Source organism: Lissotriton helveticus, chromosome 4_1 (assembly GCF_964261635.1).
Source record: "Lissotriton helveticus chromosome 4_1, aLisHel1.1, whole genome shotgun sequence".
NCBI classification, from domain to species: domain Eukaryota; kingdom Metazoa; phylum Chordata; class Amphibia; order Caudata; family Salamandridae; genus Lissotriton; species Lissotriton helveticus.
Window position 1 is genome coordinate 1,945,092,411 of NC_136063.1, and position 16,907 is coordinate 1,945,109,317.

The following is a 16,907-nucleotide window of genomic DNA, read 5'->3' on the forward strand; positions in this document are numbered from 1 at the left end:
AAGCGCTGCTCGCGGCCACCGTCTCCCGGACAAAGGCTGCGCGAGCCAGGCGCAGACATTCCTGGGGTTGCTTTTTAGTGAGATCCGCTGTGACAAACATGTACTTAACCAGGAGCATATGACGCGGGCAGCCGGGGCTTTGCAAGCGTCGCCGACGAGCGCAGACTCACCTCGAACTTTGAGATGGTTCGGGCCGGTGCGGCTGATAGGTTTTCATGTCAGATTGTGTTACCGGTGAAGGGGCTGGCAAGGAGGTGGCTTTTGGCAAAAAGTGGGAACTAAAGAAGCCCGAGGCCGCCGTGCAGGGCTGATTGGGGGACGGGGTGAAAAGAGAGGAGTTATAAAGCGCTGCATGAGAGAGCTGCCCTCAATGCCTCGCCTGTGAACTTCATCAGATTTGGGGTTTCCTGCAGAGAGCAGGCGGCAGCGTTTGAAAAGTAGCACTCAATGGGCAGACTTTCGGGGCCCGGGCAGATCTCAGGATATTACAATCCCAGCCATCTTTCTTCTCGTCTTTTCTTGCCGCGCTTGCTCCCCAGAGTTCTTTGCAAATGCCTCTCCCGAGGGAACATGATTGGATTTATGAAACCGGCCATCACTCCTGGCTCGGCAATTTCAAAAGGGAAATGTATTTCCGGAAATAAAAAAAATGCAAAATTGTATAGTTCACTTTTTGTTTATTTCAATGAAGGTTTTGCATAGTTGTGGTAGAGCATGACTATATTGCCCCCCAAAAAAAGACAAAAAAAAAAAAAAGAAAAGACAAAAAAAAAACACTATGCAGCCGAAACCGGTGTTATCCTGTGTGGACGAATTGGTTGTTGAAAAAACTCTGAATAGAATATTAGCAGCAATCTTACGTTAAATAATTAGAAAACTAGACCTGCTCAAAGGTTAAAAGTCTATATGCGCGTGTATTAATACACCCGTTTATCATACATGTTATGGTATGCTTACATGGATACGCTGCATAATCTCTGTATCGATATATAGATGCTTTGATTTTTCAGCATAGCTGTCATTTTCAAAGATCGCTCATACATTTCAAAACATCTATATTTTACACCGCCTATTCAATTCTCGTTAATTATAAAGTGATTTGAGAAAATAATAAGCGTATTGCATAGGAAGAACTTTTTGTCGCCAGAAAACAGCGCACGGAAAATGTGTTCCATTCAATGTTTGAAGTCGGTAGACTAACATAACAGTGAACCCGGCGTTTAGGAGACACTGAAAGAAATCAACACCAAGCGCAAAAAAATCAAGAAAGTGAGCAATGTTAAAAAAATGTTCTTTTAAATATCTGATTTTATTCAGCGTCCCTTTAACGGCATCTTTGAGAAATTGCAATTTAATGCGATGTATAAAGATTTGTATTTCGAATTATTTGCTTTTACATTTTAAACCAAATAAACACGGTACCCCCAAGTAGGGGTATAAAAGCTAACAAAAAGCCAAATGTGCATGATCTACAAAGGCAAACAGCTAGGGAACGGATTTTCAAGTAAACAAAAATATTTGGGAACCATCCCTCCCCCTTCCCACACCCTTTAACCTTACCTGATAGGGGGTAGGCCGGTCCACCAATCACAGGCGGCTCTCCAGAACCGCGCGGCCATTTTGAGCGGCGGTGCCTGTCAATCAAGAGTTATGGGGGCAAATAGGTGTCTGCGGGAGGCGTCACGTGACGCTGCGCGAGCCGCGCCTGCCATTGGCCGGCTGCGGGCCGCCCCCGGAGCGGGTTTATGTGTGGGGAGTGAGTGATTGACTCTAGCAGAGCCTGGACCTGATCCCGTCGGAGCGGAGGCTGCAGCTCGTACCTCGCCGGACCCTGCTCAGACCCCCAGCCCCGCGGATTGTTTGTGCCTGGTCTGCGGGGGGCGCCTCTCTCCCGCTGCGCCGGACCTGGATTGGCAGCCTCGCTGTGCTGCTCCATGGCCATGCTACTGGACGGGGGGTCGCAGTTCCCCGGCGCCCTGGGGGGCTTCGGGGCCCCACGGCACCACGAGCGCTCCGGGGCAGAGCACCCGGGCATGGGCGGTCTGAACCCCTTCGCAGACTCCTCCTTCAAGCTGAGCCCGGGCCACCACGAACTGTCCCCGGGCCAGAGCTCCGCCTTCACCCCGCAGGCTGCGGCGGGCTACGCGCTGGGCCACCACCATCACCACCACCCGGGCCCGCAGGTGTCCGCCTCGCCCTCCGCCTACGGGGGCGGCGGCGCCGCAGCCTACAACTCCCCGCGGGACTTTCTCTTCCGCAGCCGGGCAGCCGAGGCGGCCGCCCCGCAGCACCACGGGCTCTTCGCCGGCTCGCACCACCACCACGGACCCGCGGGGGGCATGGCCGAGCCTCCGGGTCACCTGCTGTTCCCGGCGGGGCTGCACGAGCAGAGCCCCGGGGCCGGACTGGGCGCCTCGGCCGCGGGCCACGGACAGATGCACCTGGGCTTGCGGGCGGGGGACTTGTTCGGGCGGCCGGACCCCTACCGAGCCGTGCCCAGCCCGCGGGCGGACCCGTACGCCGCCCAGTTCCACAACTACAACCACATGAACATGGGCATGAACATGGCCGCGCACCATCACCACCACGGGCCCGGCGCCTTCTTCAGGTACATGCGGCAGCCCATCAAGCAGGAGCTGTCCTGCAAGTGGGTCGAGGAGCAGAACCGGCCCAAGAAGGCCTGCGAGCGGACTTTCGGCAGCATGCACGAGCTGGTCACGCACATGACCATGGAGCACGTCGGCGGCCCCGAGCAGAACAACCACATCTGCTACTGGGAGGAGTGCCCGCGGGCCGGCAAGTCCTTCAAGGCCAAGTACAAGCTGGTCAACCACATCCGGGTGCACACGGGCGAGAAGCCCTTCCCCTGCCCCTTCCCCGGCTGTGGCAAGATCTTCGCCCGCTCCGAGAACCTCAAGATCCACAAACGGACGCACACGGGTAAGAGAATCTGTGAGGGGCGCGGGCAGCTCCGCGTGGGGTGGGCGGTGTCCTAGTGGGTGACCCAAGGTGGAGGGGAATATCTGCTGGGGAAAGGGTGACCACGGACATGAGTCTCAGGGGTCCCAGGAGGCTCAGCGAGGCTGGCGGGTGAGTTTGGAAAAGATTGATTGGAGACGGTTCTCGGAAAGACGGAAAATAGAAGGGAGATTTCAAAGCTCCCGGTTTTAATGGGGTTGGAAGTAGCTTTTTAGAGCCTGGAATTGGTTTTTCGAACTCTACTTTTTTTGTGCGTTTGGGACAGGGGATTTTAATGGGGGCGCTTGTGCGGCTTCGACGGCACGCGCTTTGGCAGAGCTCTCCTAAGAGGCTGTAAGTGGCTCCGTGCATGTTTGCTATTCGAGGGCACACTAGTCTCGCTCTGCAAACAATCGGAACAAGCTGAAGCAGATTGCTTATGTTTTACTTTTGTTTTCCGTTAGTTTATTTCGAATACAAAATTAATGCATATGCTCCGTATTATCCGATTAAGGATATTATCCAGTCGATTTTAATATAGGTCCTATTTTATGTTTGTTTTTTAATCCATATTTAACGATAAGCCATGCCAGTTGTCCCTCATTTTTCGCTCGTGCATGCGAACAGCGAGGCTGAAAGCAAACACTGTGTACACATTTTGCATTACTGAAATTAATATGCCGGTTCGCGTTCGGCCTGTTTTTGCTGCTGCGTTGTATGTGCGTTGCCTTGCAGTTTGATTGGAGGTGTGTTTCATTGTCGGTCTTCGGGGCGAGTTTCGCTCGACTGAGACCTGCTGTGTATGGACTTTGCATTAATTTTAAGCCCGCCCTGGCACCCTCGCTGGAGAGGATGTTGGCTCTGTCTGGACAGCAGGCACATCAGCTGCAATTGTTCTCGAGTTGAGACCCATTTCCGTCTTGATGGGCCCATCAGAATCGTCTGAGCGGGTGTGGATTGCTTGCAAACGAGTTAGCTCTTTGCATACATTCTGTTAAGCGAACTATACACATGCTAATTAAATCTAATTTTCGCCGACTTCCGTTCTTTTACAGACTTGATTGGCACGTCTCCTAATTAAATCAGTGATACTTTTGTGGTAGTATTTTTATTTGGAATTCTGTGTTCAGTTCAGCTCTTTACAAGAGGGTCGAAAGTGGAAAAAAAAGTTTGGACAAGAGCACGTTTCCCAGTCTTGTGTAGGGCGTCTTAAACCTGTCTTTGGCACCGTGAATTAATGCCCCGTTCCTTTGGAAAGGCGCGCCTGGCCGTGCCTCCGACACTTCACTTAGCAGAACCGTTGCATCTGAAAGCGGCGCTTTGGAGGCCAGACAAAGGGCAGATTTAATTTAACTGTAAGACGACAATCGGCCCTTTGTCGCCGCCTTTTCCTATTACCTCACCGAGGTGTTGTCGCTTAAACTCCAAAGGCCGGGGAAATGCCCCCTTCTAACCTGATTTATTTCTCATTGCGTTGCCCTTGAATGGGGCAAAAACTTTTCGGTCTAGGCCCAATACGGGAAGGGCGCCGAAACCGAAGGGGGCCTACTGCCCACGGTCTGTCTTCGCCAGGCGCGCCCCGCTGTCTCTTCTCACACTGGCCCTGCTCCTTATTTCAGCCCCGTGCTCGCCTCTCACACTGGTTCTCTCTACTACATTTCATCCCCGTGGTTTCCTCTCACACTGCCCCTGCTCCTTATTTCATCCCCGTGGTTTCTTCTCACACTGGTCCTGCTCCTTATTTCACCCCCGTGGTTTCCTCTCACACTGGCCATGCTCCTTATTTCAGCCCCACAGTCTCCTCACAACACTGGCCCTGCCCTTATTTCAGTCCCTCTGTCTCCCTAAGGTGGCACTGCCTGGTCCCGCTCTTATTTCAGTTCAGCTGCCTCCTCTTCACTTTCACAATGAGTGCCCTTTCATTTCTGTGTCGCAGCCCCCCCCCCCCCCCCTTACTTACTCTGGCTTTTCCTCATTTCTGATACGGGGCATTCTCTGCGCCAAGTTCACCGGCCATTCCTCATATTGTTAAAAGCTCCCCGCCCTGTATTCACTATGTCCACACTGCTACATTTCTGATCACTAGCCTCGACATCTTCTTGACACATACTGCCCTTCCCTCTGTTTGTTCGAGCGTTACCCACCCTTTCTTCATTTTTACTACACAGTCTCCTCTATTTACAATCCTCCTCACCCACACACTGACCAGCCTTCCCTCTGTTCTTACCCACAGCCATCTTTTCACCCAGACATTGACACGTTTCTCTGTTCTTATATACCAACCTCCTCTTCACCCAGACATGTTACATTTTCCTCTGTTCTTACCCACACCCCTCCCTCTCCTTCAACCTGGCACCATCTGCCCTTCCCTTCGTTCTTGCCTCCACCCCCTGCCCAGGCAGACTCTAGCTGCCCTTTCCTCTCTTGTTACCCCACCCTCCTTGAGGTGGGCTCTGACTCTCCTTTCCTCACTCACTGACGGTCTTTCCTCTCTTCTTACCCACAGCCTTCTCTCCACACAGACATTGACACATATTTTCCTCTGTTCTTCCCCCAACTTCGCTTCATCCAGGCTCTGACACTTTTCCTTTCCTTTTCTTCCCAAAATCCTCTTCAACCTGGCACCGTCCACCCATGCCTCTGTTCGTGCCCTCCCCCCACCCTCTGGCCAGGCAGATTTTCCCTGCCCTTTCCCCGGTTCTTACCCCACCCCTGTCCAGGATGTATCTGATCGCCCTTTTCTCACCCAGACACTGACGGCCTTTCCACTTTTTTAACCCGCAGGTGAGAAGCCCTTCAAGTGCGAGTTCGACGGCTGCGACCGGAGGTTCGCGAACAGCAGCGACCGGAAGAAGCACATGCACGTGCACACGTCAGACAAGCCGTACATCTGCAAAGTGTGCGACAAGTCCTACACGCACCCCAGCTCCCTGCGGAAGCACATGAAGGTAAGGGCGACAGATGTCTGTTATACTGTTCAATAATAATCGGATCCGATCTGTTTACTGGGGGAGGGCACGCACGAGACCATAAAACACGCCCTGTGCCCTCGGCGGGCGTGTTCATGGGGTCTAGGACTCTGTGCTGAGCCCTAAAACTCACGACTTATTCGCGGCGGTGGTGTAAAAGCAACCGGTAATCACTCGCATCTAGTAGAGACCCCCTAACTGGGGTTATTGGGTCCTGGTTCGATGGGAGACTGGTCTACTGCCCTGGTCTGCTTAGGCAGAGTTTAGTAAGCGTTTGCCCCGCAATAAATTTTGCCCAGGAGCACAGACATCGCACTCTTTTTTATTGTAATAAGAAAGACATATGAACCAACACACTTTTTTTGCAGGCCTACAGTATTCTTAAACATTCCGAATTTTTTTAACGAATAAAAATACATAATAAGTATGCTCCCCTTGTTTAAAATCGGTGCATTTCTTCCTTGGACCATGAACACCCACGGTGAGTTATGAGCTCTAAATATATTTTATAGGGTCCGTAAAATGTAGGAGTGTTAAAAAGGGATGGGGTCTGTATAATGTATAAATGTTAAATATAGTATATGGCCTGTATAATATATACATGTGTAATACAATAGTTTGCCGTTGTTTTCTTCGTTTTTGAATACCCGAAAGTCTATAGATCGGAGCAACAGCTTTTTACCCCACCCACCCCCTAAAAAACAGCGAAAAATAGTCCCAATATAGTGTTCTTCTTGTGTTTTATTTTTGGCAGTCGTAAGTTTGCATGATTTGGGTCTTCGGCCTACACTGCAATTAAGAAGTGCAACCAAAAAGCAGCTTGTGTGTGTCGAGTTTTGTTCTTGTCCGAGGGTGCAAAAGACTTAGTGCGTCATTTGGTCCTCGCGATATTTTTGTACACTGGACAGGGAGCGTGGTTTTATTGTGCCAAGTCGATCCGTTTAAAATGTGGTTTCAGGGGCACTGGGCGATTACTCTGGCCACTGTTTGAATAGACGAACAAGGCCTTGACCTTGAACATTCACTCAAACTGGCAGACCCGAAAAGCTTACCTGAGGGCTGGTTGGAGGAACCTCTTAAATAGAATTTCCCGCGTGATATCCAATAACTTGTGCGTTTAATGTCACCTTCTCTGTTTCTGAACCAACTACATTTTGTCAATATGACCCCCACCCCTCCCAAGAAAAAAAAGGTTGTGTTTGCATTTTTGTTTAAACTCTTGGGATTTAAAAAAAAAAAAAAAGTATTATTACTAAACGAATCTATTATGCCTCCGACGAGGGAGTTGAAAACTAACGTGTTGTGTTATTCGTGTTAATTTCAGGTTCACGAATCTCAAGGGTCCGATTCGTCTCCGGCTGCCAGCTCGGGCTATGAATCTTCCACTCCCCCCGCCCTGGTGTCTGCGAGCAGCGAGGAGACGACGAAGAGCAGCTCCGGAGCGGCCCAGCAGCAGGGCAGCGGCGGCGGGGGCCTGGGCCACAACCCGGCGCTGCTGCCGCCCAACTTCAACGAGTGGTACGTGTGAGGCCGGCGCCGCCGCAGGACTGTGCGCACTGGACCAAATGAACTGCCGGGCGCCTGCGGGCCGCGCCCCGGACCAGGCGGACCTCTCCGAAACCACATAGGGCTGCGCCTGGGACCTGCCAGGCGAACCGGGAGGAAACTGGAGGCGTCCACACTCCGGACTAACGTCCCCTTTCTCAGGATTAGAAAACACGCTTTTTTTGGCATCGGCATTGCCATCTTTCCCTCCCTCCCCCCGATTTCATTTTAACGCTGTCGTCCCGTTTTTTCCGCAAACAGAAGTTCGGAGGCTTTCCGGGTGGTGTGTTTCAGTGACCGGGAGCCTTTCCTTCGCCTTAGGGGTGGTTGTCGATCTCTCACAGTCTTAAACCGTGCCAAAGTTCTGTAATGTCTTGAACCTTACAAAGCATCACACCGTGAATGTACTCTGTCTGGCGAGCCCCGAGCTCTTCGCTATTTTTTCAGGGTGGGGGCGTGTTGTAACTACACAGATTGTGGCCGTTTAGTATACAGTTGCCTTTTGTAATAACTTTTGTAAATACATATCCATGATGCCATATTTATCGTTTGTAATTTAATTATTGATAACAAGTGCCGGGAACTGAACAATATTTATGGAAAATTTTGTTTTCTAACAAAAAACTCTGTACAGCTTTTGGTTATAACTGCTTTAGCATTAAAAGTTTATTGTTTTGAAGGAACAAAACCGAACCGTTGACTTGCTGATTCTTTTTGTAGGACGCAGAGGAGTGTGGCACAGGGTGAGGGGTTGAACCGTGGCTGTGGCACAAAATGGCACAGAGGTCAGCTCTGTTACCACCTAGGTCTTTGGTACAGACACAGACAGCCCCATTGTCAACTGTAGGCTGCATACATGTTACACCATTAAAAAGCAGGTTTCAATCATTACAAATACTATATTGAGATTCGGAGTGTGTGGGGAATACAGTGGTGTCAAGTAAAACGATGGGGCCCCTTGGCAGAGTGTGCGGAAGGGCCCCTGAGTCTCATATTAATTGGCCTTGTGTGGAATGGGACACCTTTGATATGTTTGGAGGCCCCAGGAAGGGCTCGGGGCACACCTGCCCCACAGGGACCTGTGACAGCCCCTAGGGCCACATATTTCCAAACAGTCTTGCACCCCATGACCTGTTAGCCAACATTTTCTAGGCTTGCCGTACTTTAAGATCCTGGCTACCTAAAGGGATAGACACAACACCCACATAGGGTGCCTACTAATAACATCACAAGTGTTTGCTTCTCTGCATAAACACATTAAGGCTTGCAACGACCTGGTCGATTCACTGCATATCATTTGGGACACTGGCTCTGTTAATCTATCAGTTCTTGTTGACATCTGCTGGCACTCACCTCCAGGGCCATAGGGCCAGACAACCTTTCATCCTCATAAAGTCAATACAAGTGGAATCTTAGCCCCACTACTACCAGCATTGCTGTATTCATCTAATATATCCACTGTAGCCACCCTAGGCTGTCCTGGTATCAGTGACACATGTCTGCTATTAATCTAATATATATATGACACATGGAAAGAGGAATTATGGAGCACATGCCAAGTACCCATGACCAGAGTATCACCGTCTCTTTCTTTCCAGATGCAGGGACATAGCATTGTTGGGGCCGTGCAATATTTCACTGTTTAATGTTGCTGACATATAATGCATCAGGTTCACTATTTCACCTGGGGATGGGGGGCAATGCGAGTGGCACGCCTGTTTTTGTGCATCACCACCCTCAAAGCACTGGGTGTGATATAAAGCTGCCTTCTGGTTATATGTAGCCTCACACTGGAATGTTACAATTGATCAGAACATGTCAGTGTCCCAAGCACTAAAGCATTTGTGAATATTTTACAATGTTTTGAAATGCAGGCAAGTGGTTGTCTGTTATCCCTGCGGACGCACTTTAGTTGCTATACTCCACCCCCATCAGAGCCCCAAAAGTTCCCAGCAGGGCTAGTATATGGCTATTGTTTGATAAAAAATACGGGCAGGTATTTCTACCCCTAATTGAAATATTTGCCACACATTATAAGTATTTTTTTAAGAAGACCAAAAAGCCAATTTGTTTATAGCACTATACATTTTGATCAATGGTGCATGTTTATCAATGATAATTATTTGTATCTAATGTTTAATTGCATCCTGCCTATCTGAAAGGATTGTGTACATCACTGCATCACATACAGTGCCGTTTCTTGTGGTAAGGTGTGGTTCACTTATAGCGGCGCTGGGTGAGGGGTCCCAAGGCGAAGACTCAGACCGTGGCACTGACTATGAGCCTGGAGTCGGTGTATTTACATTCCTAGAAGGTGACTCGAGAGGCCTGAAGAGCTGTGGTCACGCCTGCTGTTCTGCACGGGTGACTCTAGCTGAAGCAAGACCCGGCTGAAGTGCCCTGAGCTTGAGGCGGAGAGCCTGCGCCCCCACAGCCGCAGTTTACCCCATAACTTTCTCTCTTGTCACCAGCTCCTTTGGTTAGGGTCACAGCAGACTACTCCTCCCTTCCACAGCTGTCTCAGAGGCGTTCGGCCCATAAAACACCATAAACCCCACACTCCCTCACAGAAGCGCTGCACACGCTGATGTGAGCTCAGTGGAACACGCCTGGTGCACTGGTGAGTGTGCTTCGAGGAAGAAAGCCCGGTGCTGCAGCTACTTTCATCTCTTACTTTTTGTGGTGTGCAGCATTCCATTTCTTAGTAAATGTGGGGGAAATGAATTTAAATATTTGAAAGGATTTGTAAGTGGCTGGTCGGTGACGCCAATATTTTCAGACTTTTCTTTCACCCACTATTTAACACAATAGAAGCGCTGTCTATGTGTGTGTTAGTGTAAAATGTTTTTATTAGCATTCTTCTGTGTATATTGCATGGCAGTGACTCCTAAGAGAAGCCTCGAGTGCACCGTGCTGTCCTTCTCCCAACAACGACAGCAAGTAGCTTATCACTCTGCACATGGTTATGTCACAGTGGTTTTATATTTGATATGAACACTGTTATTAGGTACAGAGAAAGTGCAGACAATCTCACACCATCTTTACGTGGGTGAACATGGAAGGTCAGGCTCTACTATGGTACGGAATCTATCTGTCTGTCTGTCTGTCTGTCTGTCTGTCTGTCTGTCTGTCTGTCTGTCTGTCTGTCTTTACATAGGACCCAGTTTCAACCATAAGAACTGATGGTTACATTCGGAAGAACAGATTTGCATATTTTTGACTTACATAAGAACCAGTTGAAAACATACGGACTTAGAATTACATGCGTACACAAGGAAGATACACAAATGGATATATTCTAGGCCTATACTAGTAATATCTCTATCAACATAGGGAGGGGATACACATGGATATACTCTAACAGTCATATAGGGGACTAGTCGTTAGAGTTATCTCTATATACATAGGGAAGGGATATGACTGGATAAACTCTAAGAGCCACATAGGAATGGTGGAGAGCACAACGGTCTACAGCATATACTAGTGATTAGAGCTATCTCTATATACATAGGGAAGGGAAAGGACTGGAAATACTCTAAGAGAGGGCAGGCACGTGAGATAACGAACTTTACCCGAAGGTGTCAGAGCGCTTTACATAGGATCCAGTGGACAACATAAGGACTGATCTGTCTGTCTGTCTGTCTGTCTGTCTGTCTATCTATCTATCTATCTATCTATCTATCTATCTATCTATCTATCTATCTATCTATCTATCTATCTATCTATCTGTCTGTCTGTCTGTCTGTCTGTCTGTCTGTCTGTCTGTCTGTCTGTCTGTCTGTCTGTCTGTCTGTCTGTCTGTCTGTCTGTCTGTCTGTCTGTCTGTCTGTCTGTCTGTCTATCTATGCCCAGTGTTGGAGTTGGAAAGGGATAGCCTCGTGTGGGTCATAGAATCCCTCTCCTCCCTGAACAATGATGCCAAACGGCCTGTCACTCACTTTGCATTTGCATATCTAGTATATGCCGTGCAGTTTGACCAGGTGCATTAGTTATAAAACAGGTATTTAAGCAGAACCAGATCACAGTCTCATTGCACATGCCCGTATTTACATGAACAGAGTGTAATATGTTATTTATTGCCATTGTTGGGTACAGGGAAGGACAATGAACCCTGAAGGGTGAACACTAGGGTTATAAATAGGATCTTATTTTCTGCGTACTTGTTTTACCAGCAGATATTTAAAGTAAACCAGGATTCGTGGGGTAAAATCTGTAGCAAGGTAAAAGCACAATAAAGCGGCCTCCTGACTGCTAAAGGAGTAAGCCGTTTCCAATAGTGTTGCTCTAATCTCAAATCTCCTACCCTGTAGTTATAAACTCGACTTTGACCTCTGCACCGCAGGAGCAAATTCATGAATTTGCATGTATTAGCCCAGTCACCCAAGTTTACAAAAATAACACGTGTTCTTATGCCACATTTATTTAATTAACACTTAAATCCAAAGTATATATGAGAAGAAGAAACTTATTGGACATTAGACACCTCCACTCACAGTTCGATGATGCTGTAAAATAGTCAATGCATTTTCAGTTCCATAGAAACACTGACACTTTCAGCTTGTGATGTTTTGTGCTTTTCTAAAGGAAAAGGAAAGTTTTCTTTTACTGGGACAGTTTCTGCTTGTCTTAAATGTTTTAAGACCACACTTCAGCATGTTAAGTACAGCCCCCAGCCTTGTGTGAGATCTGTTGTGGGAGAGCCCAGGCTGGGCTGTCGAGGCATTCAGCACACACAAACACATCACGCAGGCGTGGAAGTGGTAGAAGCAGAAACAAGCTGAGCTCGTTAAACATGCTTTCACATTGACATTGCCGTGATATATATCTTTTTTGGAGTGGATGTTTGATAATGTCTCCCGAGGGAGGCAAGACTTCCGTGGAGGAATGCTGAGATCTGACCTACGGGAACTTGAACTTTCTCTGCAAATACTGTAAGTGATACCAATGCACGTTTTTACTTTATTTACTCAAAGAATTCAAAACCCAGCTGTGCTCAATTTTTTTTGGTGTAACTCTATAAAATCTTTGGGAATGTTTTATTATTTCTGCACAGTTTGAATAGCTACACGTTTCGAAACATTTTCTGTACCACTGCAAACCATGTTTTTTTCCTAACAGATGGGAACATAACCGTGTCACATTTTTAACGGTGGCTGTCATGGTCGTCATGTCTATTATGCTTTTCGGGACGTCTGAGGATTAATTGGCGTCTACTTTTTCCACTGTTTTGTGGCTTTTGTTTTATTTGGCAAACAGGACCTTTTGAAATTTATAAGCACTGACAAGACATCAAAGTGTAAAGTCTGTTTTCTTCATTGATATTTTTGACAAATGACACCACCTAATTTTATGCTTAACAGTCTCGAAGGGGTAGAGCCAACTTTAGTTTCAACACCCTGGTCTTGCTGCTAACCACAACGAGACAGCCTCTTGCCCAGTCACTCAGATCAGAAGAAAAGGGCCAATTGCTTGCTGAAGAAAGTAACGGAGATTTCGGACTGGTAAGTCACATTTTCTTCTCCTTAAATGCAACAGGACGCTCCTTTGGGAATAGGAATATGCCACATTTGCGATCACCTGCAGCCATTTTCCATCCACCAGACGCAGAAACAACACCAATTCGTGACATGTAGGCGGCCCTCGCTGCACCGAGCATGCGCACAGCTGCTCGCGTCCTTAAAATGGCGGCTTGGAAGCTTTACAACTGGGAAACCACACTTTGTGGTGGGAGTCACGGCTAAAACTGCTGGCAGTTACGTTTTCAGGATGCTCTTGACAACTTTTAAAAGACGCTCAGGGGCACGCAATAATTTCTGTTTGTACTCACTAACATTTTTCCTTAGACAGAATACTAAATTTGTTGGTGGGGTGGTTCTCCGATTTACTCCGGTATGAGCACTACAAAAAGATCCTATTCATAAAATTCGTATAACTCAGTTATCGTTTTAAAATATGCTTCAACGTTCATGCCACGCCCCCCCAACATTCTTAGGGTTTTTGCTTATATAATTGTGCCCTGTTTTGTATATGCACTGTATGCTAATAGGGCTTTATCTTAAGAGGAGCACGATGCAGCCCACTGTCTAAATTATCGACCATGGATCAGGGGATCTGTTTTATAATTCATTTGTGTTTCAGTTCAGAGCCTTCATATCCACCATTCTAAATTGAGATCAATTGGAAGTAGTGCCACGGTCCATTACATTTAGTTTTTTAACATGTTTTTTTTTTTAATGAATGTTACATAGCGCAGACCAAACTCCGGGGATCAGCAGAGCACTTTACTGATGCATGTTAGCTGCCCTGGGATTATCCATGAAGCTACGTTTATCTCTAAAAATATGTTATTGTCTGTTACCAGATTGTCTGGTAAATATTAGAAACATATCCCACTTAATATAGATTCCATCAGATTATAGCGAATTCCCCTAAAAACGTTTCTAATTATGCATTATATTTTTCATATTTCTGAAAGTTGAAGAGTTGGTTTAGGAAAACATGTGACTCGAAATGTAATTTTATTTGTGCCCATCCAATGAACTGCATTCATGTTTTGAGTGTGAAAACACAAACAAATGCAATTTTTTCTCCTTTCTGGTCTGCCCAATCCAATGCAGGGGAGGTGAGTGCTCTAGTTAAATCACGCTTAGGTCCAGGTCACATCTCAGTTTGGTGGTTACTGCTCACATGTGAATAGCGACCAGCAGGGGTTTCGCGGCACTACTCTTGGGGCTCACAGTCTTCTTTAGATTGCATCGTGCCTTGCTGTGCCTAAGATAGATGGGAAAAATGTAGTATTCCATTGATGGCCCCCTTTCTGACTGTAGCCTGTCTCCTACTCAGCCAGGTCGATAATTGCCAACATTGTGTGTGCTTGGTCCTTTGTGATGTCCTTCTATTTCGGAAACCAGTCTTTCAAAAATGAAAATGCTGACTAACAGTGAAAGTTCCACAGTCCCATAATATGCATAAAAGCAGATGATTCTGGTGGGGTGTGTTTACGTGAATTGAAATAGATATGAATTGAATTGAAGTTGTATTTATGTAGCGTAACTACCCCTGAAAGAAGCACTTTACGGCGAGGAGTACGCTACTTGGGGACTCAATTTTAGTGGTTACTCCATTGGTGATTGGGAATAGTCTTGTGCTCAAAGAATTAATATGGTACTTTTAAAGAGCATGACACTTTTAACGTGCTGCTCAGTCAAGAGCATCCTGGCGCTAACACAAACACCATCCCTCAGCAAATTGTACAAGAAAAGTAGGAAAAAACTGAAAAGATGAAAAGGGAAATACAGTAGGGAATGAAAGAAGTATGAACCCTACTGTATTAAAGGGTGGCACAGAGTATCCGGAGCAAGAAAAAATCATTCCATGCATTTTCACCAGTTCCCTTGTGGTACATTAATGAGTCATGTGAGAAGCAAATAGATGATGGAATGAAAAGTTATATTGGTCGGTTGCCTGAATATGGTTTTAAAAAAAAGAGAGATATTAAGGTAGACAGTCATGCCAAAATACTCAATAGGGATGCAGAAGGTGAAAGAGAAGGAAAGGGTCATTCTAAAGAAAAAAGGAGGGAAAACACAAATGTAATTAAAGGTCAATTTTTCATGTAGGGTTTTATTAATATTGTGGGGGCGTTTTTTTCGAGGTAGCATGAAATCTGTGGCTGGAAATCAATAGCAAGAAACAAATCATCTGCCCTGAAATGACACTGCAGTTGAAATTCTGCTCTGATGCAATGTGGCTTTGAGAAGTCTTTCTAGTGGCACTTTAATACCCTTCAAAGGTGTCAGATCCCTAGTGCATGCCAAGACCCCTTTACGAGTGTCTGTCAAGCAGTGCAACATTTAAGAACATCCAATACCTGTAAATGTAATTGGACAACACCATTGAGAAAGTTATTTGTAGAGGTATGTGATGTTATTTCTGCCCACTGCTCTACTCAACAGAATGAAATAAATACTTGCAAACCCCTGCATGCACCTACCACGGCAATACATTAAATACTATGGAGGATTGTAACAGTTTCAGTGTGGTGTAAAATGATTTGCATAAACTACACATATGAATATATTAACTTAAATTAAATACCCCTCAATGTAAAATATAACATGGCATTTGATAAACATATGGCAGCAATCATTAGTAAATTCATTGTATGTTTTTTTGGCCCATTACCTGGTTAGGAAGAACCCTGGTCTTCACAGGGAAGTGCTGACCCTGGTCCCATGTGAAAATAACAAGGCCCCTCAGAACAGACACAATTGTCTACAGAATGGATGTGCCTGAGATCACCTTGACCCACCAGTATTCACTTTGGCTCGTGGTGGAGTGTTCCTGACCCTAAACAATCTTTTATTTAAATTAGTGAAAATATTTATGTTATGTTAGTCTGATGTCTTATCTCCCATGTTTGCTGCCTATTTAGGCTGCCATGTATGCCTTGCTAAGCCTACTGGACCCTGCTACTGTAATCACAACTGCAGAGTCTTGACTCCAGATGCACAGGGTCCTGACCACTGGAAGCACAATCCCACCCTTTGACATGTACTGGTTGGCTTACTGACAGTGGCTAGTCATGGTAACTGCACCAAACAGTCTGGCACTAACACATATAACCTCTTTTTAAAATCTATGCTGATTCCATGCTCCAAAGTCCAGCAGCAAATGGGATTATCAGCATGCATTGTACAAGCAAAACAAACAACCATGAAGCTGAAATAGGTCTGAGCGTATAGAGGGATCCTCAAAGAGGGTGTAATAAGCTGAGATATACCACTCATCAGAGATTTGTTATTTCCAACCCTCATTGACCTGAAAGTGCCATCAGGTGAGTGATGTGCGTGTCGGACCCACACCAGAGCAGACATTGCCAGACGAAATGGCCTTCGGGAGTCAGGATTACTGGTCATTGTTGGTGACACAGGATTGGGAAAGAAGAGAGGGGTTGTTTTCTTCTCTCTGGGTGTTTTCTTTACCCTCATGATGCTGTGATTTATGTAACTTGCAGGTTACAAATTCATGGCTAGAAGGGGCCGACAATACATGTACCACTCTGCTAGCTAATAGCACTAAAAAGGTCAAGACAGGAGTGTTCATCTTTGGGCAATGACACCATACTTTAGCATTTTTATTCAGTATGCTTAGTCAAAGAAACAATATTCCAGCCTCTCACTTTGTAGTGGATGTGGTTAGGGTTATGAAGTCACCCACAAGTATTTTAATCAGCTATCTAAAAAGTCTCATTACACCCATACGTGATGAGGCTTGGTGGCTTTGCGGCACTGTACCACCACCTCACTTTGAATTAAGTTGTAAATTATTGAAACAAATATGAAAAATAGGATTGTTGCTCAGCTCTTGATTTGAATGAATTCTACAAAACATAATAGTGAGCGAAATGCAACGCATTTAATTTTCCTGTGGCGT

The 16,907-nt window shown here is 46.5% G+C and overlaps 1 protein-coding gene across 1 annotated transcript; it reads left to right on the top strand.

The window, feature by feature from the left end:
• Positions 1–1,790: 1,790 nt before the first annotated feature.
• ZIC3 (Zic family zinc finger 3) lies at positions 1,791–8,150 on the top strand. The gene is made up of 3 exons (XM_078685958.1): positions 1,791–2,940; positions 5,743–5,906; positions 7,252–8,150. The coding sequence occupies exons 1-3, from the start codon at positions 1,935–1,937 to the stop codon at positions 7,453–7,455; spliced, it is 1,374 nt and encodes a 457-aa protein (XP_078542084.1). The 5' UTR covers positions 1,791–1,934; the 3' UTR covers positions 7,456–8,150.
• Positions 8,151–16,907: the final 8,757 nt, after the last annotated feature.

Excerpts from the sequence above, each read along its gene's own strand:
- ZIC3 (XM_078685958.1), top strand. The coding sequence starts at position 1,935 with ATGGCCATGCTACTGGACGGGGGGTCGCAGTTCCCCGGCGCCCTGGGG. Across the intron at positions 2,941-5,742 it reads CCACAAACGGACGCACACGG|GTGAGAAGCCCTTCAAGTGC; the intron begins GTAAGAGAATCT and ends TTTAACCCGCAG. Across the intron at positions 5,907-7,251 it reads CCCTGCGGAAGCACATGAAG|GTTCACGAATCTCAAGGGTC; the intron begins GTAAGGGCGACA and ends TGTTAATTTCAG.